The sequence below is a fragment of the Acanthochromis polyacanthus genome, chromosome 22, assembly GCF_021347895.1.
Source record: "Acanthochromis polyacanthus isolate Apoly-LR-REF ecotype Palm Island chromosome 22, KAUST_Apoly_ChrSc, whole genome shotgun sequence".
Lineage (NCBI taxonomy): Eukaryota > Metazoa > Chordata > Actinopteri > Pomacentridae > Acanthochromis > Acanthochromis polyacanthus.
In genome coordinates this window covers 7797094-7820970 of record NC_067134.1, presented here as the reverse complement: position 1 = coordinate 7820970, position 23877 = coordinate 7797094, and the positions used below count along the sequence as shown (strand labels likewise).

The 23877-nt window shown below is 41.3% G+C and overlaps 2 protein-coding genes and 1 long non-coding RNA gene across 3 annotated transcripts; 1 reads left to right on the top strand and 2 right to left on the bottom strand.

The window, feature by feature from the left end:
* Positions 1-497: 497 nt before the first annotated feature.
* Positions 498-10147, bottom strand: LOC110972141 (sorting nexin-9-like). Its single transcript, XM_051941738.1, has 17 exons — positions 10006-10147; positions 7792-7878; positions 7613-7687; positions 7162-7270; positions 6934-7087; positions 6354-6435; positions 6136-6261; positions 5755-5872; positions 5543-5673; positions 5336-5439; positions 5111-5214; positions 4944-5021; positions 4338-4414; positions 4145-4234; positions 3747-3861; positions 2961-3052; positions 498-2880 (listed from the first exon to the last, which is right to left on the bottom strand). The coding sequence occupies exons 1-17, from the start codon at positions 10015-10017 to the stop codon at positions 2833-2835; spliced, it is 1602 nt and encodes a 533-aa protein (XP_051797698.1). The 5' UTR covers positions 10018-10147; the 3' UTR covers positions 498-2832.
* A 1284-nt stretch (positions 10148-11431) lies between these two features.
* LOC127532130 (CD59 molecule (CD59 blood group)) lies at positions 11432-15681 on the bottom strand. Its single transcript, XM_051943097.1, has 4 exons — positions 15555-15681; positions 13237-13338; positions 13054-13127; positions 11432-12088 (listed from the first exon to the last, which is right to left on the bottom strand). The coding sequence occupies exons 1-4, from the start codon at positions 15607-15609 to the stop codon at positions 11966-11968; spliced, it is 354 nt and encodes a 117-aa protein (XP_051799057.1). The 5' UTR covers positions 15610-15681; the 3' UTR covers positions 11432-11965.
* Positions 15682-18292: 2611 nt separating this feature from the next.
* Positions 18293-21318, top strand: LOC127532131 (uncharacterized). Its single transcript, XR_007939391.1, has 2 exons — positions 18293-19062; positions 20917-21318. It is a non-coding gene; the product is annotated as an uncharacterized LOC127532131 (long non-coding RNA).
* Positions 21319-23877: the final 2559 nt, after the last annotated feature.

The window sequence follows — 23877 nt, the reverse complement described above, 5'->3', positions numbered from 1 at the left end:
GAACATTTAAGAGCATTCTGTGAGCTTAGAAGGAAAACGTTTGGAGTGGAACCTTGCTTGGTTCTGTTCTTGTACGCTCTACTTCTGAATGGTCTGGTTCTGGTTCCACCTGTTCTGAGGGGAACCAGCAGGGGGCGTAGGGTTCCCTTAGGACTCCATCATGAACGTCTCAGCAAAAACAAAAACCAGGAAACTGAGCAGGAAACACAGTTTTCCTGAGTCAGATCCAGGAAATCCTGACGTTCTGCTGCAGAACGTTCAGCTCTGGTCTCCTGTTCTCGTTGGTTCTTAGAGAGAAAAACATGAGAATAAAAAAATGCAATAAAATCTGTTATTTGAAGTAAAAACTAAATTCTATAGGAATTAAATAAAACTGAACAAACACTGTAAACAGTTCAGATTTACATGTGTCATATGTGTTTAACTCTGTAAAAACAAAGACACAAAAATAAAACTTGTATTTTATTTTGTTCTACAATAAAAACAGGAAACATGAATTTCATCCGGCAGAAAGAATTTAATGTTAGAAAGAAATAAGAATTAAAACAAGAATCAGTTCATTAGAAAAGAATCAAAGAATCACAGCGAGACTTAAAACACACAGATGTACTGCTAACAGTACACAGAAATACTGCAAACAGTACACAGATGTACTGCTAACAGTACACAGAAATACTGCAAACAGTACACAGATGTACTGCTAACAGTACACAGAAATACTGCAAACAGTACACAGATGTACTGCAAACAGTACACAGAAATACTGCAAACAGTACACAGAAATACTGCAAACAGTACACAGAAGTACTGCTAACAGTACACAGAAATTCTGCTAACAGTACACAGATGTACCGCTAACAGTACACAGATGTACCGCTAACAGTACACAGTAATACTGCAAACAGTACACAGATGTACTGCTAACAGTACACAGATGTACTGCTAACAGTACACAGTAATACTGCTAACAGTACACAGATGTACCGCTAACAGTACACAGTAATACTGCTAACAGTACACAGAAGTACTGCTAACAGTACACAGAAGTACTGCTAACAGTACACAGAAGTACTGTTAACAGTACACAGATGTACCGCTAACAGTACACAGTAATACTGCTAACAGTACACAGAAGTACTGCTAACAGTACACAGATGTACCGCTAACAGTACACAGATGTACCGCTAACAGTACACAGATGTACTGCTAACAGTACACAGTAATACTGCAAACAGTACACAGATGTACTGCTAACAGTACACAGTAATACTGCTAACAGTACACAGAAGTACTGCTAACAGTACACAGATGTACCGCTAACAGTACACAGTAATACTGCTAACAGTACACAGAAGTACTGCTAACAGTACACAGATGTACCGCTAACAGTACACAGAAGTACCGCTAACAGTACACAGATGGACCGCTAACAGTACACAGATGTACCGCTAACAGTACACAGATGGACTGCAAACAGTACACAGATGTACTGCAAACAGTACACAGAAATACTGCAAACAGTACACAGAAGTACTGCTAACAGTACACAGATGTACCGCTAACAGTACACAGAAGTACCGCTAACAGTACACAGAAGTACTGCTAACAGTACACAGATGTACCGCTAACAGTACACAGAAGTACTGCTAAACAGTACACAGATGTACCGCTAACAGTACACAGAAGTACCGCTAACAGTACACAGATGTACCGCTAACAGTACACAGATGGACCGCTAACAGTACACAGATGTACCGCTAACAGTACACAGAAGTACCGCTAACAGTACACAGATGTACCGCTAACAGTACACAGATGGACCGCTAACAGTACACAGATGTACCGCTAACAGTACACAGATGGACTGCAAACAGTACACAGATGTACCGCTAACAGTACACAGATGGACCGCTAACAGTACACAGAAGTACTGCTAACAGTACACAGAAATTCTGCTAACAGTACACAGATGTACCGCTAACAGTACACAGATGTACCGCTAACAGTACACAGTAATACTGCAAACAGTACACAGATGTACTGCTAACAGTACACAGTAATACTGCTAACAGTACACAGATGTACCGCTAACAGTACACAGTAATACTGCTAACAGTACACAGAAGTACTGCTAACAGTACACAGATGTACCGCTAACAGTACACAGTAATACTGCTAACAGTACACAGATGTACTGCTAACAGTACACAGATGTACCGCTAACAGTACACAGTAATACTGCTAACAGTACACAGAAGTACTGCTAACAGTACACAGATGTACCGCTAACAGTACACAGATGTACCGCTAACAGTACACAGTAATACTGCTAACAGTACACAGAAGTACTGCTAACAGTACACAGATGTACCGCTAACAGTACACAGTAATACTGCTAACAGTACACAGAAGTACCGCTAACAGTACACAGTAATACTGCTAACAGTACACAGAAGTACCGCTAACAGTACACAGATGTACCGCTAACAGTACACAGATGGACTGCAAACAGTACACAGATGGACCGCTAACAGTACACAGATGTACCGCTAACAGTACACAGATGTACCGCTAACAGTACACAGATGTACCGCTAACAGTACACAGAAGTACCGCTAACAGTACACAGATGTACCGCTAACAGTACACAGATGTACCGCTAACAGTACACAGATGTACCGCTAACAGTACACACTTAAACTCTCACATACAGTATGTGTACATATATATTCATGTGTAAAAGTGTAAAAAGCTTTTATTTTGTTAAAAGTGTGACAGGCCGCAGTAACGTCATCAGTGATGTCATCAGTGATGTCATCAGTGATGTCATCCTCACAGTGTGGTGAACTGGCTCAGAGCTCCTCTCAGCTTGTCGGCGATCTGACCAATCAGAGAGCAGAGAGATGACATCAGCCGTCAGCTCACCTGTCCTGGCCCCGCCCCTGCCTGTGTGTGCTCACCTGCTGGTAGAAGGTCACCTGCTGCTCCAGGTAGAGCTGCATCACTCTGTTGTAGTCGTAGATACGGTTGCTATGGAAATGATTCATCTCAGCTGGAGGGACAACAGAGAGACACCGAGAGACCGACGACAATGTTACTGCAGGTGAGAGTGTGTCTTGTTGTCGTGGTTACTCTGCAGTATGTGTGTGTGTCTTGTTGCCGTGGTTACCCTGCAGTGTGTGTGTGTCTTGTTGCCGTGGTTACTCTGCAGTGTGTGTCTTGTTGCCGTGGTTACCCTGCAGTGTGTGTGTCTTGTTGCCATGGTTACCCTGCAGTGTGTGTGTCTTGTTGCCGTGGTTAGACTGCAGTGTGGGTGTGTGTCTTGTTGTCATGGTTACCCTGCAGTGTGTGTGTCTTGTTGCCATGGTTACCCTGCAGTGTGTGTGTCTTGTTGCCGTGGTTAGACTGCAGTGTGGGTGTGTGTCTTGTTGTCATGGTTACCCTGCAGTGTGTGTGTGTCTTGTTGCCGTGGTTACCCTGTAGTGTGTGTGTGTCTTGTTGCCGTGGTTACCCTGCAGTGTGTGTGTCTTGTTGCCGTGGTTACCCTGCAGTGTGTGTGTCTTGTTGCCGTGGTTACCCTGCAGTGTGTGTGTCTTGTTGCCGTGGTTACCCTGCAGTGTGTGTGTCTTGTTGCCGTGGTTGCCCTGCAGTGTGTGTGCCTTGTTGCCGCGGTTACTCTGCAGTGTGTGTGTGTCTTGTTGTCGTGATTACTCTGCAGTGTGTGTGTGTCTTGTTGCCGTAGTTACCCTGCAGTGAGTAGCTCATACTGCTGCTCCTCTGGTTCATGCTTCTTTTGTCGCCGCTGCTGATTTTTCCTGCAGAAACCAAACGATCGGCTTCCTTCACCTTCTCTACTGCAGCCTGAACACACACACACACACACACACACACACACACACACACACACACACACAGGTGAGGCTCCGCCCCTCCTGATCTTTAACCAATCAACTGACAGGTTCAGAAAACCTGATCAATAAAAACTTCTCAATAAGTCAATCAGGGAATCAAGGATGTTTATTGTCAAAGCATTTCTGTAATGAAACTTTTTTGGCACGTCCAAAAACAAAGTCAAAGACAAAGCTAGCTACTGTGTGTTACTGTAGTACTGGTTGTGTACTAGTACTGTGTAGTACTGCAGTACCTTGTGTACAGCGATGATCTCAGGGAAACATCCCAGCAGTCCTTTATATTCACTGTTGGTCTCCAGCAGGAAGTACAGGTCCTTCTGAGGCTGCAGGAAGAAATAAACACATAAATAATCAAATAAACACAACAAACTGCCAGTTAAAACAGAATTTGTGTGGGTGTGTGTGTGTGTGTGTGTGTGTGTTGACCTGTTGTGCGACGATCTGTGCGATCTCTTCGTAAGTTTTTCCAGCTGCTGTCAGAGCGTCAGTCAACGTCTCCTCTCCTGAAACATACAAATAAACACACAAATAAACACACAAATAAACACACAAATGCGCACAAATACACGCACAAATACGCACAAAGGAAAAGAGACAAAGAGTTGTCTACCTGTCTCTTCGTTTCTTAGTCTCTTTGTGTCTTTGTCTCCCTGCCTCTTTGCCTCTTTGTCTCTTTGTATCTGTCTCCATGCCTCTTTGCCTCTTTGTCTCTTTGTATCTGTCTCCATGCCTCTTTGTCTCTTTGTATCTGTCTCCATGCCTCTTTGTCTCTTTGTATCTTTGTCTCTTTGCCTCCTTGTCTCTTTGTATCTTTGTCTCCCTGCCTCTTTGCCTCTTTGTATCTTTGTCTCCCTGCCTCTTTGTCTCTTTGTATCTTTGCATCTTTGTCTCTTTGCCTCCTTGTCTCTTTGTATCTTTGTCTCCCTGCCTCTTTGCCTCTTTGTCTCTTTGTCTCTTTGTCTCTTTGTATCTTTGCCTCTTTGTCTCCCTGCCTCTTTGTCTCTTTGTATCTTTGCATCTTTGCCTCCTCACCTGGATATTTGCTGCTGCTGAAAACAGTCGACAGGTTTCTGAAGGCCCGTCCGATCCGTTCGTACTCTTTAGGCAGCGCTGGTTGACAGATAGTCACATCATACGTGTTAAACATGTGAACACACCCTAAACATGTGAACACGTGTCGTACATGCGTGTCTACTGACGTCCGGTGCAGCGTTTCCAGTGGGTGTGTCCGACGTTCAGCAGCTCTCTGACTCCGTCGTCCATGGACTTAGTGAAGCGGCTGTACTGCTCACACCTCTGCTCCCTGCACACACACACACACACACACACACACACACACACACACACACACACACACACACATGATGAGGTCACCTGTCTGGACGCCTCACCTGTCCAGGTAAAACAGCACCTGACAGACTTACACCTGGGCAGCATCCAGCTCTGCAGCTTCAGGTTCCACCAGACTGAACATCATGGGACCCACCGTCTCGTCTTTCTCCGCCTTCCTCTTCCCAGACTTCCACTCCTGGAAGATGAAAAACAGCTTCACCCAATCAGGACCACGCATCCAACATCCTCACAGCTGATTGGCTGTGGGCGTCTACCCCAGGGGGCAGGGCTTGACGTACCTTCTCGTCCTTGTAGGTGAGGAAGAGCTGGAAGACGTCGCTCTGAGAGACGACAGGGTGGCGACACATCCGGGTCATCCAGGCCTGCAGACGCTCCATCCTCATCCGGATGAAGTCCTCCTCAAACCTGCCTGAGAGCACAGGGGGGCCTCAAACACACCGCAGCAGCACAGGCCAGTCACACAGGTGTAGTTGTCACGGTTACGGCTCACCTGTGACCTGTTTGTCAGGTAGCGACGGGATGGGAAGCAGAGAGCCAAATTTCTCCAGCAGACGCTCGTACAGCCAATCAAAGTGCTTATAGCGATGATTGACAGGTTTGTTGGTGGTCTGGAGGAAGAGGGAGGCGGGTCAAATACACATACTACTGTGTAATACTTTATAATACTGTGTACTACTGTGTACTAGTACTGTGTAGAACTCCAGCTTTGTGTTAGCGGTACTCAACGAAGCTCTTCAGTTTGTACAGTCTGTGTAGTACTGTATTACTGCGTAGTACTGCATAGTAATGTGTAGTACTGTGTAGTACTGTGTAGTACTGTGTAATACTGTGTAATACTGTGTAATACTGTGCAGTACTGCGTACTACTCACGCTGGGTGTAACCTGGTACTCGATGAAGCTCTTCAGTCCGTACAGTTTGGACTCTTTTTTGGGATCAGCGATCACACAGTCCAGAGGAGATGCCGGGTAGAGCCACACAGGACCCACCTCTCCCGTCTGATTGGACGAGACAGGAACCAATCAGAGCACAGTGATCAGTGACAGATCAATAACAGATTGATAACAGATCGATACACCTAATTACTCACATAGACAGGAAGCCTGCTGCTGTTAGCTGGTGGTTTGGCTAACAGGAAGACTTCAGGACTCGGACCTTTGGAGAACGGGAACCTGAGGATGCAACATTAGATCTACTGAGTTCAACTGGGATCTAACATGTTCTAGTGGGATCTACTGAGTTCTAAAGAAATCTCCTGGGTTTTTTTTACTGAATTGACCAAATTCTACTGTTTTCTATTGATTTCTACTAAGATCTACTGTCATATGCTGGGATCTACTGGGGTCGACTGGGATCTACTGACCTATGCTGGGATCTACTGCTGTTTGCTGGGATCTACTGACCTATGCTGGGATCTACTGTTGTATGCTGGGATTTACTGGGATCTACTGACCTATGCTGGGATCTACTGTTGTATGCTGGGATTTACTGGGATCTACTGACCTATGCTGGGATCTACTAGGATCTACTGTCGTATGCTGGGATCTACTGACCTATGCTGTGATCTATTGGGATCTACAGTTGTATACTGGTATCTACTGGTATCTACTAGGATCTACTGTGAGCTCTAATCAGCTGTTCCTGTTTGCGCGTTGTGAAGATGCGTTTACTTGTTGAGGGAGATTTTGACGGACGGGCCGTGGGCACTCCGTCCTGAAGCCCCGCCTTCGCCCTCCGCCTGCTCGTTACCATAGTAACCGCCCAACGATTGGTCGTCCCAGTCGTCGTCCCACTCGCCGTCGTCATCCTCACCGGGTGGAGACGCTGTTTGGTAATCAGCACATTTTCACCAACGAACTCAACGACAGCCCAGACAAGTCGACTCAAACATGGTGTACCTTGTTGGTTCTGTTGCTGTCCTCGACTGTCCCATCCCTCTGTGTTACCGACATAAGCCCCGCCCCCTGACCACGAATCTCCGCCACCTCCTCCTCCAGCGTTACCGATCTGAAACACCAACAAGGAAGTGAAGGACTCAGTTTGTTATTAATTAATAACTAATGACCATCAACCAGATCAACACGTTCACTACATACGCAGATGATACACATTTCTACTAAGAAGATGCAAAATGTACTTTGTGTCTCTTTAAAATTGTTTTGTGTCCCTTTACGTATCTTTGTGGTTATTTTGTGTCTCTTTGTGGCTGTTCTGTGTCTAAATTTTTTTGCGTCCCTTTGTGGTTGTTTTGTGTCTCTTCGTGTCGTTCTGACAGTAAATAGTTGTCGTGCTGCATGGTGCAGTTTTATACGCTGACATACAGCTGAACTAAGACACACCTGTGCTCACCTGTAAATATCCTTCAGGAACCAGTCCAGTGTGTCCGCTGGAGTTCTGGGCTTCGATCCAGCCTCCACCTACGCTCTGCACAACAGACACACACTTCAACACTGAGCATTTGCACCGTGTTAGCGTAGCAGCAGAGTTAGCATAACAGCAGAGTTAGCATAGCAGCAGAGTTAGCGTACCTGGTCGATCACGGCGACGGTGTCTCCTGCTCGGACCGACAGCTCGTTGTTCCCTGGTTCAGCTGTGAAGTCATACAGAACCAAAGCCTGGAACACCAACAAACAAACAAACAAACACACAAACAAACAAACAGGGGAACATTGGAACTGTGATATTCCTGTTAGAACCCGAACACTTCGACTACAACCAACATATTATATATTCCTGTCAGCAGCTTCACCTTTTCAACCAGTAACCTCTGAAGAACATCCAGGAAACATCCAGGAAACGTCCAGGAAACATTTTCCGAAGGTTCCCTGAGAGTTAATGTTCGCTTTCGGAAAATGTCCATGGAATGTTCCATAAACATTCCTTGAAGGTTCACTTGAAGTTACAGTTTGGGAAACCTTCACAAAATGTCGGTTACTGTCTTGGCAAACTTCAGGGAACGTACATAGAATGTTCCTAAAGCATTCCCTGAAGGTTCCATTAGGGTTACAGTTCGGGAAAACTTCAGGAAACATCAGGGAATATCGAGGGATATTCAGAGAACATCCATGCGACATTCCTCAAATGTTCCTTGAAGATTCATTTAAGGATACGGTTTGCTAAACCTTCATAGAACCTCTAGAAAACGCCCAGAAAACATTCCCTCAACATTCTCCAAACGTTCCCAGAGAGTTATTGTTTACTGAACTTTTGGAAAATGTCCATGGAACGTTCCCCAAATATTCCTTGAAAGTTTATTTAAGGTTACAGTTTGGGAACCCTCCAGAAAACATTGGTTACTGTCTTGTAAAACTTCAGGGAACGTCCAATGGAATGTTCCTCAAACATTCACTGAAAGTTCCATTTGGGTTACAGCTTAGGAAAACTTCAGGGAACATCAAGGGAACATTTTGCAAATATATCCAAAGTTCACTGTCTGTTGAAACTTCAGAGAACATTCCCCAAACATTCCTGAAATGTTCTTTTAAGGTCATAGTTTTCTAAACCTCCATGGAACCTACAGAAAACGTTACCTGAACATTTCCCAAAGGTTACTGTTTAGGAAAACTTCAGGAAACTTAAGGAAATTCTAGGGAATATTTCAGAAATATTCCCCAAAGGTTACTGTCCACTGAACTTTCAGAGGATGTCCCAGGAGCGTTCTCTGAAGGTTACTGTCCATTCTGGGGAGATTCCCCGAGGTCCTGTTATGGTTACTATCGACTGAACCTCCAGGGAACATTCTCCAAACATTGCTTAAAGGTTTATTTAAATTACACTTTGCTGAACCTTTTGAAAATGTTCAGGAAACGTTCCGAGAACATTCTTTAAAGGTTACTATGAGCTGGGTTCACATCATTTAAGTCTTTAAACATGTTTCTGGTTCAGGATTTAAGATCTGTGTTTATACGTCAAACAGATTTACTCAAAATAAATCATTTAAAACTGATCTGACAATCTGTGAAGGTTTAAATTATCTATGATTCCCTGCTGACAGTTTTAATATTCTGACCTGTGGACTTCTGTATTAACTATCAGCTAGAATTCACTGTTTTCTAGATAAATTTCTGTATTAACTATCAGCTAGAATTCACTGTTTTCTAAATAGAGTTCTGTATTAACTATCAGCTAGAATTCACTGTTTTCTAAATAGAGTTCTGTATTAACTATCAGCTAGAATTCACTGTTTTCTAAATAGAGTTCTGTATTAACTATCAGCTAGAATTCACTGTTTTCTCTAGTGACTTCTGTATTAACTATCAGCTAGAATTCACTGTTTTCTTAATAGACTTTAACTATCAGCTAGAATTCACTGTTTTCTCTAGTGACTTCTGTATTAACTATCAGCTAGAATTCACTGTTTTCTCTAGTGACTTCTGTATTAACTATCAGCTAGAATTCACTGTTTTCTCTACAGACTTCTGTATTAACTATCAGCTAGAATTCACTGTTTTCTCTACAGACTTCTGTATTAACTATCAGCTAGAATTCACTGTTTTCTCTAGTGACTTCTGTATTAACTATCAGCTAGAAATCACTGTTTTCTTTACAGATTTCTGTATTAACTATCAGCTAGAATTCACTGTTTTCTCTAGTGACTTCTGTATTAACTATCAGCTGGAATTCACTGTTTTCTCTACGGACTTCTGCAGCGGCCTCGGCTCATCTCGTCCCGGCTCGTTTCTGTTCGGCTCATCCCGCTGACGGAGGTCAAAGGTCAGCGCCCGGTTCAGGTGAATCCTTACCTGCAGAGCCATGGTGACGTCACAGCAGCAGATTTTTATCCCGGTTCTGATCAAAGTTCCATCCTGTCAGCGCGAGACCGACCTGCGGAGCAGCCGCACAAAGGCAGGGAGCATGCGCACCGCACGTCCTCCAGATTACTTCACAATAAAAGCACCGCGGGGGTTCACCCGGGGAATAATACGGGCTTTTATTACGACAGTTTTATTTTGGAAGACAGCTTCCAATAGTTTCCTGTTTATCACAAAAACCTTGATAGACAGCGACGTCACACACCCGGAAGAACAGCGCAGTTTGCACATTATTGGGCGTTTCCTGGAAAGTGTCGGGTTACACACAGATATACACTGTAAAAATACTATAATACTGTAATAAAAATACTACAGACATACACTGTAAAAATAAATAAAAAAATATTACAGTACTGTGAAAATACTACAGTACTGTAAAATATGGCAAAAATACTACAGATGTACACTGTAAAAAATAAAAATACAACAGTACTGTAAAAATAACTACAGATATACACTGTAAAATAAAAAATACTAGATATACACTGTAAAAGTGAAATAAAAATACTGCAGTACTATACAACATGGCTAAAAACACTACAGATACGCACTGTAAAAATACTACAGCACTGTAAAACATGGCTAAGAATATTACAGAACTACACTGTAAAAATACTACAGTACTGTAGAACATGGCTAAAAGTGCTACAAAACAGCACTGTAAAAATACTACAGTACTAAAATACTGCAGCATTACACTGTAAAACATGGCTAAAAATATGACGCTACAGCACTGTTAAAAAATACTATAGCACAGTAAAACATGACTGTGAACTTGTAAAGATGATTGTAGAAAATACTACACTGCTGCACTGTAAAACATGAATACGAAAAGTACTACATTACTGCACCGTAAAACATGAAGATGAAAAATACTACACTAGTGCACTAAAATGATTGTAGAAAAAACTGCACTGCTGTACTGTAAAACATGTCTATTGAAAATACGACACTGCTGCACTGTAAAAAAATAATATAATATTACACTATAGTACTGTAAAATGTGACTGTAGAAAAACTGCACTACTGCACTGTAAAACATGAATATAAAACTATTGCACTGCGGCACTGCAAAACATGATTGTAGAAAAGCTGCACTACTGCACTGCAAAATATTAATATGAAAAATGCTACACTGCTGCACTGTAAAATTCATGAATATAAAAAATACTACACTACTGCACTTCAAAACATGATTGTAGAAATAAGTGCATTACTGCACTGTAAAACTAATGAATATAAAAAGTGCTACACTACTACACTGTAAAACATGACTGTATAAAACTCTACCAGGACATATTTACCAGTTTTAAGTGATCATTTATTTGTGTTACAGATGCAGTGAGTGGACTTGGGCTCCGTTTTGAAAGCTTTATTTATTGAAAGTCATTTACAGGCAGGCGAAGCTGGTTCCAGGTCAGCGGTCGGTTCAAACCCAGTTAAAGAGCGATGGACGTTTTATCGTCCAGGTTTCTGCAGGTAAAGCTGCTGATCTGCAATTCATGAATAAACTTAGTGTTCCTGTGCTCCTCAGGAAACAGCGAACACACAACAGGACAAACTCTAACAGAAATAACAAATATTTATGGAATATTTGACTTCAGTTACATTTTAGCTGGAAGTTTTTCCTCCAAAAACAATCATTCAAATACAGAAATTACACATTTTAAAGCTTCATCTTTTTCATCCGCCAGACTGAAAGAAGAAAATTTTCCCTGGATCAATAATCAGAAATAAATATTCATCAGATCGACCAATCAGAGCCTTTATTGCTGTGTGTGAATGTGATCAGAGTGATTGATGGGTGATCAGTTAGCTGTGGTGTGATCCATAACTCCGTTAGAGTAGCTGTTGCTGTTACAGGTGAACACCGGGGGGCGCCGCCGGGCCCTCAGTGGACGCACCACCACATGACCAGCACCGAGGCCAGCAGACCAATCACAGAGCTGGCCGCAGAGGAGGGGGCGGAGTTACACAGGTCAGAGTTGCAGCACTTGAAGGTGAAGCTGGACACCTGGAAACGATCAATAACATCAGAATCCATCAGTGATCAATACAGCAGAACCAGCACAAACGGAACCATCAGAACCTAGAATCGGTTCACCAAACGGGATGGAGACCCGAACAGTTCTAAACATCTGGAACCTGAAAAACAGCTAAAGGTTCAGGAAACTTTAGAGGAAACAAGACTTCTGTCAAACTGAAGATAAACTGGAGATAAACTACAGATAAACTGGAAATAAGCTAGAAAGAACTGGAGAATACCTGGAAATAAACTGGAGATAAACTACAGATAAGCTGGGGATAAACTGGAAATAAACTTCAGATAAATTGGAGGTAAACTAAAGATAAACTGGAGATAAACTGGAGATGAACTGGAGATAATTTGAGAATAAATTAGAAATAAACTGGAGATAAACTAGAGAAAACCTGGAAATAAACTGAACATAAATTAAAGATAAAGTAGAGACTGATTGGAAATAAACTTGAGATAAAATGGAGATAAACTGAAGATTAACTCGAGACAAACTGGAAATAAACTCCAGATAAACTGGAGATAAACTAGAGATAACTTGCAGATAAACTAGCGATAAATTGCAGACAAATCAGATAAACTAGAGATAAATTGAAGATAAACTAGAGATAAACTGGAGAAAAACTGGAGATTAACTGGAGATAAACTGGAAAAAAAATGGAAATGAACTGGAGATAAATTGAGGATAAACTGGAGATAAAATAGAGATAAACTGAAGACAAACTGGAGATCAACTATAGATAAACTGGAGATATGCCAAAGATTAACTGGAGATAAATTAGAGATAAAGTGGAAATAAACTAGAGAGAAACTGGAGAGAAACTGAGGAAAAACTGGAAATAAACTGGAGATAAACTGGAGATAAACTGAACAATAACTGAAAATAAACTGAAGATAAACAGAGGACCATCTGGACCAGGGTTCAAACTGCAGGACGACGGTACCTGGGGGAACATCTGGGCCAGTCGGCTGTACTCGCAGTCTGAATACTTGAGACACTGGCGGTAGGTCATCCCACCTGCAGCAACGACAACAACAACACAATCATTGGGCCTCAGCCTGACATTCTGGTTCTTTCAGGACTGACAGTAAGAACCCGAGGTTCTGTAGGGAACGGGTGACGGTACCTCTCTCATTGAGCGTGAGGCAGGCGTCGTCGTAGCTGCAGTCTCGCTGTTTGGAGCAGCTGGCTGTGTAGTCCTTACAGCTGTAGCAGCGAATGGCCGACCCTGAAACACAGAACACATCGGGTTCTAGAGTAACTGTGGAGCTTTGAACCAGTTTATCGGTTCTACAAAGTTCTACATGTACTACCAAGTAGTCTGGCACGGTCAGACCATTCTACAGTACAGACTGTATGATGGAATATACGCCTGCAGACACAGAAAGCATGAATTGTTCTAGAGACCAGGTAGAACCAACACCTGTAGAACCACATGGTCAGAATGTTCAACAGTACTGAACCAACAGAGCTGCTAGGAGTTTCAAATCCTCAGCAAACTTTGAATTTTCAGCTTGTACACCTTTTCTCGGATCAGCTGGAGGAACTGCATCACCAATTATTCCAATTTTTCCCTGTCACTGTCGCCTTTGGGCTTGCTCTGGGGGTCAGGCATATGGGTTCTGTAAAGCGTCTTGAGATGATTTGACTGTAATTGACGCTATATAAATAAAATTGAATTGAATTGAATTAAAGAACTGCCTCATTTAACAGATGGTTCCTCACAAACCTAATGTGGTTCTTTAAAGTTCTCTTTACCTTTGTTGGAGTTCCTTGCTTCAGACCTGCTACTAACGATGGTTCTCGTTATCTCTATTACACTTTAGAAAACAGACAAAAATGTTAAATCCTGAGTTGGCATTTTGTAACAAGATGTTCTGTCTCAACAACGGTCTAGAACCCAAAATATTTAGTGTGTTCTCATGGAAGGAACTCAGACATTCTTACATTTGACTTTTTTTTTAACTTAAATAATAATCAAAACAGAACCACGTAGGTCCACGAAGATATCTTGAAAGGGGCTTCTTAAGAAACTAAGAATGTGTGTCACAATGGAGGGATCTTTTAGGACTTCCACAGAACGTTAAACTATTTGAGGGGTCTCCCTTTGAGCAGTCTTTAAGAACTCATTCATGTTCACCTTGTGTAATCTGTAGTTCAGCAGCAGAATGCTCGGTACAACATGGTGTCGTCAGCGTAGAGGTGGATGTTCCACTCACACAGCGTTTTCTATGAGAAGGATCAACATCAACAGGCCCCAGAATGGAACCTTGTAGAACACCTTGAACAACTTTTAAATATGTCTTGTGTCTATGTTCTGCTGTCTGTCTCAGGAAACTCTGAAAACATTGAAAGACCATCAGGATCTCTGTGAGGGGGGATCATTCCCAGACTGTTGAGGTCAGATGTTCCACCACCATTTTGTGAAAGTGTTCTATAACATACGACAATGGAAGCTGCCAACTTTAAGATGTTCCAGCTGCTGCCTTGGTAAAGTGCCTCGAAGACCATTTTAGAATGTTCATCTAAAGAACTGAGTCTGTCCCAGCAGACCTGTAGAACCGGACCTGTGACGTTTCATCAGTCCTGCTTTCTGATGTTTTCTGTGTCCGGTTCCACTTCTGGGTTCTGAGTGTTCCGACTGCAGGAGCCGTCCCTGTAGAAAAAAGCACCGACTCCAAGCAGCCACAAAGCATCCTGACTGGTTAAAATTGGAAACGAAAAAGCTTTTTGAAGTCCTCGTCTAGCAGAAACCAACAGCATGAGGAACATAGAGTTCTCCACAAATCCTGACACAACAAACCTCTATTGTTCTGTTGGATCTGACACCGAACAGATGAAAGCACCGACTGCAGAGGCTGCAGCTGTTTTTAATTTTTTTGACGAATGAGCGTTTAATAGGAGCCAGGCTTCAATCTGAGCTTAGAGGAAAAGCAGATGAACAGATGAGTGTTTGACGAGGTTGTGGTCAGTTAGAGCAGTGGTTCTCAACCCTGTTCCTCAGGACCCCATGTCCTGCATGTTTTAGATGCTTCCCTGCTCCAGCACACCTGATTCAAATGATCAACTCGTCATCAAGCCTCTGCAGAAGCCTGATGACGAGCTGATCATTTGAGTCAGGTGTGTTGGAGCAGGGAAGCATCTAAAACATGCAGGACATGGGGTCCTGAGGAACAGGGTTGAGAACCACTGAGTTAGAGGAGCTGAAGGTTGCTTTAATAGCTGCTGTTAATGAGCCCAAAGTGATGCACAGAAATAATTCAGCAGCACAAACCTCCAGTCTGAGCTTCAGTTTAATGTCTGTTTCCTAAATCTTTCCTTATTAAAGCTGTTAGTTAGCGTTAGCACACATCATGATCCCAGATGTTTTTGCTGCTCTGGTTCTGATTGATAGCATTGATCATTAGAAGCTGTGAGTGTTAACTGTGTGAGAATCAAACGTACCCAGTCCGATCAGAGTGGAGCAGACCAGCAGGCAGATCCCCAGGGAGCGCTTCATCTTCACCTCGTCTGGAATCAGAGCACAAACATCCAGCAGAGTTCAGACTGTTGTTGTCAGGCGGACTCTTCCAGCAGTTCCAGTAACTGCAGCTCCGCACAAACACTCCCAGCACTGACCCCGGTCAAGCCCCGCCCCCCAGGAGGAGTCTGGGAAATAATCACCGCCTTTGTTTGGTTCTCACTTCAAACATGAAGTCACAGAACCAGAACCAGAACATTAGAACTGAGTGAGTCTAATAGGAACACCTGTACACCTGAGGACAGGTGAGGGGCGGCACCTACGTTCACCCCAACCACCAGCAACTCCCACTGTTGATCTGATTGTTGGTCTGATTGTTGTTCTGACTGTTGATCTAACTGTTGATCTGACTGTTGTTCTGACTGTTGGTCTGACTGTTAGTCTGACTGTTGCTCTGACTGTCAGTCTGAATGTTGTTCTGATTGTTGTTCTGACTGGTGGTTTGATTGTTGTTCTTACTGTTGTTCTGACTGTTGCTCTGACTGTCGGTCTAATTGTTCTGACTGTTGGTCTGACTGTTGTTCTGACTGTTGGTCTGACTGTCGGTCCAATTGTTGTTCTGACTGTTCTGATTGTTGTTCTGACTGGTAGTTTGATTGTTGTTCTGAATGTTGGTCTGATTGTTGTTCTGACTGTTGGTCTGATTGTTGTTCTGTTGTTCTGATTGTTGTTATAACTGTTGTTCCAAACATTGTTCTGATTGTTGTTCTGACTGTTGTTGTGACGGTTGATCTGATTGTTGTTCTGACTGTTGTGAGGTTCTGTTCCACCTCGGATCATTAGAACAGTGATGTTTTCATTTCTGGACAGAGAAGATGGTTTGAGAGAAGAACTGGAACATCATCTCTAACTAGAGGAGGGTCTACAGCCACTGATCAGGAGCTCATAATGCTCAGACAGGTTCAACAAAACCAACACCTCAGGGGGTAAATTGGCCATCAGTGATCTGGGGTAGAATACCTGTAACTCCCCAGCAGTCATGAAGAACTGAAGCAGCATCTCCATAAAGGGAGAACTTGTTCCAGAACCAACAGAAGTCCAGCTGTCTCTGAAGTTCACTAGTTACCATGACCTGAGGATCCACAGGAGACAGATCGTGAACATGGAGCAGAACCTCCAGAACCACCGAGCAAAGTCCATATTCCTTCCAACAAAGAGGTTCTCCTCAGAGATACTTTAGAACGCTGTACCTCCACCACCAGGTCAGCAGTTTCAGGTGTTCACTGTTTACTGGTGACTAGCTAACGTTAGCATGCTAACACATGCTGCGACTGTTGGCACTAAAGATGGGTTGCATCTTACTGAGGTAGTTTTGTGTCTCTGTGGTTGCTTTGTTTGACTTTGTGGTTGTTTTGTGTCACTTTGTGGTTGTTTTGTGTCTCTTTGTGGATGTTTTGTGTCTTTTTGTGGTTGTTTTGTGTCTCTTTGTGGTTGTTTTGTGTCTCTTTGTGGTTGTTTTGTATCCCTTCTTGTAGTTTTGCATCTCTTTTTGTAGTTTTACGTCTCTTTTTGCAGTTTCGTATGTCTTTGAGATGGTTTTATGTCTCTTTGAAACAGTTTTGTGTCTCCTTCAGGTCAACATGTCCAACTTTCTGACAGTTGTGTCTCAGCTGGACGCTGTTTGCTGCTGATTAGCGACCGCTGGCTTTTAACCTGCTGCTGTTAGCGTGTTAGCGTGTTGGCAGGAACACGGTGGGCTGGTGGAGCGGCGCCCCGATGGCCTCGGCGCTGGTGTGATGGTGTGATGGCGATGGTGGATGAGACGCTCAGTGTTCCTCCGTTTATCTCAGTGCAGAGGAAGAAAAGCTCCAGTGTTCCGTCCTCGAATGACCCAGAGACAAACAACGATCTTCAGTCCTTCAGACAAAGAGCAGAGGAGGACAAAACAACAACGAGTGTGTCGGCGCTCGGCCACAGCGTCGCGTTTGTTCTTCGCCATCAGGCCACTGAGCCTGATTTCACATTCACTTCAACCAGCCGCCCCCACAGAGTAGACAAACAAAAGGAGTTTACCCCCCATTAGTACCACTAGTCCTGTTAAAACCACAAACATTCACGTCTGAGAGGGAGCAAAAATCTTATCAAGTCTATTTGTCTTATTTCTAGTCTAAATGTCTCATCCCACTCGATTTAAGATAAATTCACTTAACAAGTGACATTTCAGCAGATGGAGGGACTTGTTTTAAGACGATGCATCAAAAATATCTCGTGAAGTCAAACAGTCTTGAAATGATCTTGTTTTAACCCTCGTGTCGTCCTGCAGGTCAAATTGACCCGTTTTAAAGTTTGAAAATGTGGGGGGAAAAATACACATTTTCACAGTGAAAACTTTGACATTTTCAAATTTTGGGGGAAAATTTTGAACATTTTTTGGTGGAAAAAAAAGAAATATTAAAAAAATGTTTCTTTTACAACATTCACATAAAAATCAACCAGCAGTCGCTGGATTTTGGTTGATTTTTTCCTGAACGTTCTTAAAGAAAATATTAGAAGTTTTGCTGATACATATGGAATCACTTTAGATATTTTTTTAGGATTTTTTAAAATATTTTATTCATTTTTTGAAAATATGTACAATTTTTAGATTTTATTTCTTGCCACATTTTGAGATTTTTTTAAAACAATCTTTAAAGATAAACTTCTAAGGGTTTCTTTCCTGAAGATTTTGCAAGTTATTATAAATTTTGAATTTTTTTGCAAAATTTTTAGATTTTTTATTTTTTAATTTTTATTTCTTGCCAAATTTGGGGATTTAAAAATAAATTAATAAAACTTTTAAGGGAAATTTTTAAGGAATTTTTTCCTGAAGATTTTGCAAACTTTTTTAAAATCTGAGGCTTTTTTTGCAGAATTTTGGGATTTTTAAAAAATATTTATTTCTTGCCAAATTTGGGGATTTAAAAAAAACTTTTAAGGGAAACTTTTAAGGAGTTTTCTTCCTAAAGGTTTTGCAAAATGTTTTAAATTTGGAGAATTATTTTTGCTGAATTTTTGGATTTTTTTAGGCAAGGAAACAAAATTTTTTTGGTGCCATGAATGAGGACAACAGGAAGGTTAAGTCCCCTAAGCTTGACAATCCTGGTAAAATAGAGCTTCAAATAAGTTTTCCAGCTAATTTTAAGATCTCAGTATTCTAAATATCAGATCTTATTTCCAGAAGTCTTACCAAGACATTTTCACTTGTTCTATTGGCAGATTTTTTTCACTTATTTCAAAGTTAAAGTTCCTTGAAATAAGTTTTTTTTTTCTTGTTTTGAGAGGAGCATTTTTTCCAGTGGAGCCGAGCAGGTCAAAGCTTTTTATTCACATTATAGTTCATGGTTGAAAACACCCAGTTGTTTCTGCTGCTTCATGTGTCTTCTATGTCCATGTTTATTGAAGTGATCAGTGATTGGCGCCCTCTGGTGGAGCTGATGCAGGACTGAACAGGAGGTTTGTGCTTCATGTTTTCTCTCATTTAATGCTTACTTGAAACGCTGCATTCATAAAAAGAGAAAGGCTGAAGTAAATCAGAAGTTAGCTTGTCTTTAAATCTCCCAGTGATCATGTGACCTGTTCAGTTCTAAAATGTTCTGCTGAGTTCAATAATGTTCTGCTGAGTTCTACTGTGTTATACTGAGTTCTACCGCTCTGTGTGGTTCTACCAGTGTTGGACTACAGTCTTTCTTTAACCCTCCTGTTGTCCTCATTCACAGGCACCAAAAAATATTGTTTCCTTGTCTGAAAAAAATCCAAAAATTCAGCAAAAAAATTCCAAAATTTCTGCAAATTTTTCAAAACCTTCAGGAACAAAATTCCAATAATTCCTCAAAAGTTTCTCTGAAAAGTTTCATTTAAAAAATCCCCAAAATTTTTAAGAAAATTCTTATATTTAAAAAAAAAGAGTAAAAATCTTCCATAAAAATGCTAAAAATATCTAAAGTGATTCCATATTTATCAGTAAAACTTCTGATATTTTCTTTAAGAACATTCACATAAAAATCAACCAAAATCCAGAGAATTTACTGGATTTTGGTTGATTTTTATGTGAATGTTCCTTAGAAACATTTCTTCTTTTTCCACCAAAAAATGTTCAAAAATGTCCCAAAAATGTTCAAATGTGGACATCAGAAGTTTCTCTGTGGAAATATTTATTATTTTCCACATTTTCAACCTTTAAAACGACACGAGGGTTAAAATAGTGAAAGTCTAAAAGCATTTAATAAGGACACAGTCAGCAGATGATCCAACATTATTTTAAAGCTGTGTGTATTTTCCAGAAGCCTCAGGGTTTGATTGAAACTAAATGTGAGATCTGATCCATTCACCAGAAAACACAAAGTTTACTTCAGAATATTCCAGTAAAAATGAGCTGAAACATTTGGAGAAACTATCAGTAAAATCTGATGAACAGGGAAACTTCTAACATTCTGATTGGTGGAAATCAAATGTAAAATCCTTGAAGATCTGCTTCCAAAGGAATCTTTGATATTTGGTAGAATATTGAGGACAGAAATGGAAGGATTTCAGGATGGATTTATCCAGCAGATTCTTGATGTGTTTCACATGGATGGATGAAGAAAATCCAGCAGATTGACTGTGATGTGATTTGATGCTAAAAGGTGATGTGGTAAAATGAGTAGAGGAGGGGCTTTGAATGTCACTGATGGACAAACAATGAATGGTTCCATGAAATGACTTTAGAAAACAGGAACATTATCTGTGCTTTACCTTAGCGCCTCATCTTTGTCTCATTCTCTTTAACATGTCATTTCCATCCTTTAAATGATCCCATTTCCACATGCAGCTGTTCTTCTCCTGGAAAATGCTTTAGAAGCAGAACTTCAGTCCACACAAAGCTACAATGTGGAAGAACAGGAGGATTTGTACAGGAGGAAATGTGTCTTTGTGAAGGATTGGATGGAGAAAGGAACACATTGAATGGATGAAGATGTTCTAGTGGTTTTCAAAGTAAACTGACTTCAGATTGCTGCTGGAAACAACATTCTCTGCTAATCAAAGCTGTTCCAGTGATCAAAGGAATGTTCCAGAATTCATCTGAACTCCTCATTCTAACACGCTGTTTATTGACAGAGAAACATTTTGACACGTTAAATGTTAGAACAACATTGTGAGATGATCAGGAACTAAAGAATGTTTTCCTCTTCCTGCTCAAAGAAAAGTTGGATCTCCAACATTTCCACAGACTGACTCTATCAAAGTCACAAGCAGATATTTGTCTTTTCCTTTCTGAGCTCAAATGAAAGAAGTTCATTTCTAAACTCTTTCTGATGTTTCTCCATGTAGAGAATGTTCCAGAAGGAGATTTCATGTGGAGAAGAACACATGCACATTGATGGAGAAGATGTGAACCTCCAGAACATCTGTTCTCCTCCTGAACTATTGTGAGGAGCTTTAGGGACACAATCATGAATGGTTGCTAACAAACAACGTTCAACCTGTCTGTGAATACAATTCTATCAAGTTTGCTCTCTTTATGCACAACAAACATCTGGAATTTATGTGGAATCCTAGAATGAGAACTGCTGAGTTTTAGACACACAGATGTAGATTTTTGAAGGCTGCTCTGAGTTTGAAACTTTTCTTTTCCTCCTTAATCAAACGCTCAAATAGAAGTTCCTTCAGACTGTCTCAGATTCTCATGTTATAAACTGATGAACCCCTGAGAAGTTCATTTATTTCAAGCTGTCTGATTTGATTATTCTCTTTCTTTCTTTTCTGCTTCTCTTCTGCTTGGACCAGTGGAATTGTAGGACACAGTTGGTGCCTATTTGTTGTTCAATTATGCTTCATAAAAGATAAAACAACAAAAAACTTGGGGAGCCAAATATCCCAGAATGCATTTAGAGCAGCAGCAAAGAGCGAGGAGGAAACTCAAGTATTTTGGGAATCCTGCTGTTATTGTGACACTAAATGTAGTTTTCAGATGATCTGAGGTGAGAAAGTGGTTGTAAAAAGGTCCAATGTGTGGTGAGTTTGTCCAGATGAAGCTGATTAAAAATGAGCTCCAACGCTTTCAGAGATGTGAGGTCCAGGTTAGACAGCTCTGATGGACGCTCAGCCTCACTGTAGAGCTCCTTATCTGGACCAGACTTTACAATCTGCTGCTCTGACGCTTCTATAGCGCTTCAACAGGATATTAGGAGTTTCTGTGGATCGAACCGTCACACTTTGACCTCACACTTTATTTGGATTGTTCACAGAAAAATCACTTTGAAAGAAGTTCAAGTTCACAACTTTAGATTGTTCATGTTTTACTCGCTCACTGACTGTGATCATAAGAACAGATAGAAATTAAAACAGAGAAGATCATTTATTTACAAGTTTGGTTTCTGAGTCTTTTCACCACTAAAATATGGAGTTTTTCTTCTAGTCTTTGGACTTCTTTATATCTGCTGTTAGGGATAAATTTAATGAAATAGAATTAAAAATGGAGACAAAAAGATCAAAATAAAAGCATCAGTTTTACTGCTTTACTAAAGATCTTTTTTCTGTTTTCATTTCTGCCGTGGAAGAGGATAAACGTTGATTATTCAACATGGAAAATTAAATTCCACTGATCAACAAATAAGCAAACAAACATGAAGATCAAAGTGTGTTATTAGTCATTTATTGAATATAAAGAAAGTTAGAATAGTTTAAAAGCCACAGGCAGAGCAAATAAAAGTGGAGAAAGACGTATTAAAATCATTGATCTTGTTCAGGAAAAATCAACCACTGCAATGAAAATAAAAACTAAGTTAGACATTGATTACAGCACAAGATCTGTTCAAAGAATTTAGAGCATGGAAGGGTTCAAATACAGCACAATGTGAGGAAAAGCTCCTTTAACGGCCAAACACAACATTTATAGAATGAAATAGTGTCGATCCTCAGGACCAGTGACCCTCTAATTAACTTGTTCAGTTGTCAGGGAATCACCGGACCAGCTCTCCATCCTTCGGGTCCGGTCCTACTGCCCCCTGAGATCTTACTCAGAGGGATGCTGCAGAACTGTTAAGCCGGTTGATGAGGAAAATTCGCCTAGCTGTCTCACTGCCTTCATCCAGATGCCTATCCCTGCTTCCTCCAATAATTAATTTAACCGAGTAGCCACTTTAGTATAGTTAAATTTAACCACCAGACACACCTGTTAACGGCAGCTTTTCCTCTCATGGATCTTGCTCTTGGTAAGTTGCTCGGTTTAATTCAGAGGTTATGGACATATAGACAACCTCTAGGATATGTTTATACCGGGCCACCCTGGCCCCTATGACTAGGTAACCTTTTAGAACCTTGCTATTATCATGCACGCTGTAATCTGACTTTTTACATCAAGAGCTAGATGTATAAGTATCATTCAGGGATAAAATAGAATTGAAATAGAAATTAAAAAATAGCACTTGCAATTTGTTGTCTTTAATTGCAGAATAATGCTTTATTAAAATATATTTAGCAGGGCAAAAGCATAGCCAATAAATCATCAGACAAATAATCAAACACTGGATAATATTCAAACCACTCATCATAACTCCTAACTGGTATTATGCTTTCCTAAAGAAGAGTAATAATCACCCAAAATATGTCATTTGGAGGGAGTAGAGCAGCGCGGTGTGGCCACACCCGGCTGCTCACCTGGGCCCTCAAAGGAACCCAGGGGGAAGCTGGAGAGAGCGTTAGTCCAGATTTCAGGTCTGCCTGTATCCAATTTTGTGGTTTTGGGCCAGGAAAAAAAACTTTGTTGATCCATTCAGGTGTTATTCCTCTGGAAATAATAAATTGCAGTGATACTCCATCAGTCGATGTCAAATCCAGATCACAGTCCTGTAATCCTTCAACACTGTAGAGAGAGCAGTTCCTTTAATCCATCATTCCATCAGAACAGTCCTTCCTTATGCAGACCAAGTTATTCCACTCAACCAGAGTTACGTGGTAATCATCCCCTGTGCTCAGACTGATGTCTGGATTGCACCCAGGCAGATACCCGCAACAATCTCCCACGAAATCCTTCTAACAGGTACAATTTATACATCACAGCTCTCTTTATTTTGCAACAGCATACCTCAACCTACGTAAATAAATTACACCCCCCTCCACCCCCCTCCGTACATGTGCACTTCCCCATTTCTGACCCAGTGGCCTTAGCGTGCCCCAGACTTCAACTTTCTATTAATACTTGTTTTGTTCCTTTCCTCACCCAGGCCTCCGGTCAGGAACTGGAAGAAGCGTATGTCAGTGTCTAAAAGTCGCTGACATATGCACTACACA

What these genes read in the sequence shown, in the direction of transcription:
- LOC110972141 (XM_051941738.1), bottom strand. An exon ending in ACCTGACAAACAGGTCACAG is followed by an intron (nt 5,674 to 5,754) that starts GTGAGCCGTAAC and finishes CTGTGCTCTCAG; the next exon opens with GCAGGTTTGAGGAGGACTTC. An exon ending in TATGAGCTACTCACTGCAGG is followed by an intron (nt 3,053 to 3,746) that starts GTAACTACGGCA and finishes TTGTCCCTCCAG; the next exon opens with CTGAGATGAATCATTTCCAT.
- LOC127532130 (XM_051943097.1), bottom strand. Translation starts at nt 15,609, where the DNA reads ATGAAGCGCTCCCTGGGGATCTGCCTGCTGGTCTGCTCCACTCTGATC. An exon ending in CTCCACTCTGATCGGACTGG is followed by an intron (nt 13,339 to 15,554) that starts GTACGTTTGATT and finishes TCTGTGTTTCAG; the next exon opens with GGTCGGCCATTCGCTGCTAC. An exon ending in CCTCACGCTCAATGAGAGAG is followed by an intron (nt 13,128 to 13,236) that starts GTACCGTCACCC and finishes TCGTTGCTGCAG; the next exon opens with GTGGGATGACCTACCGCCAG.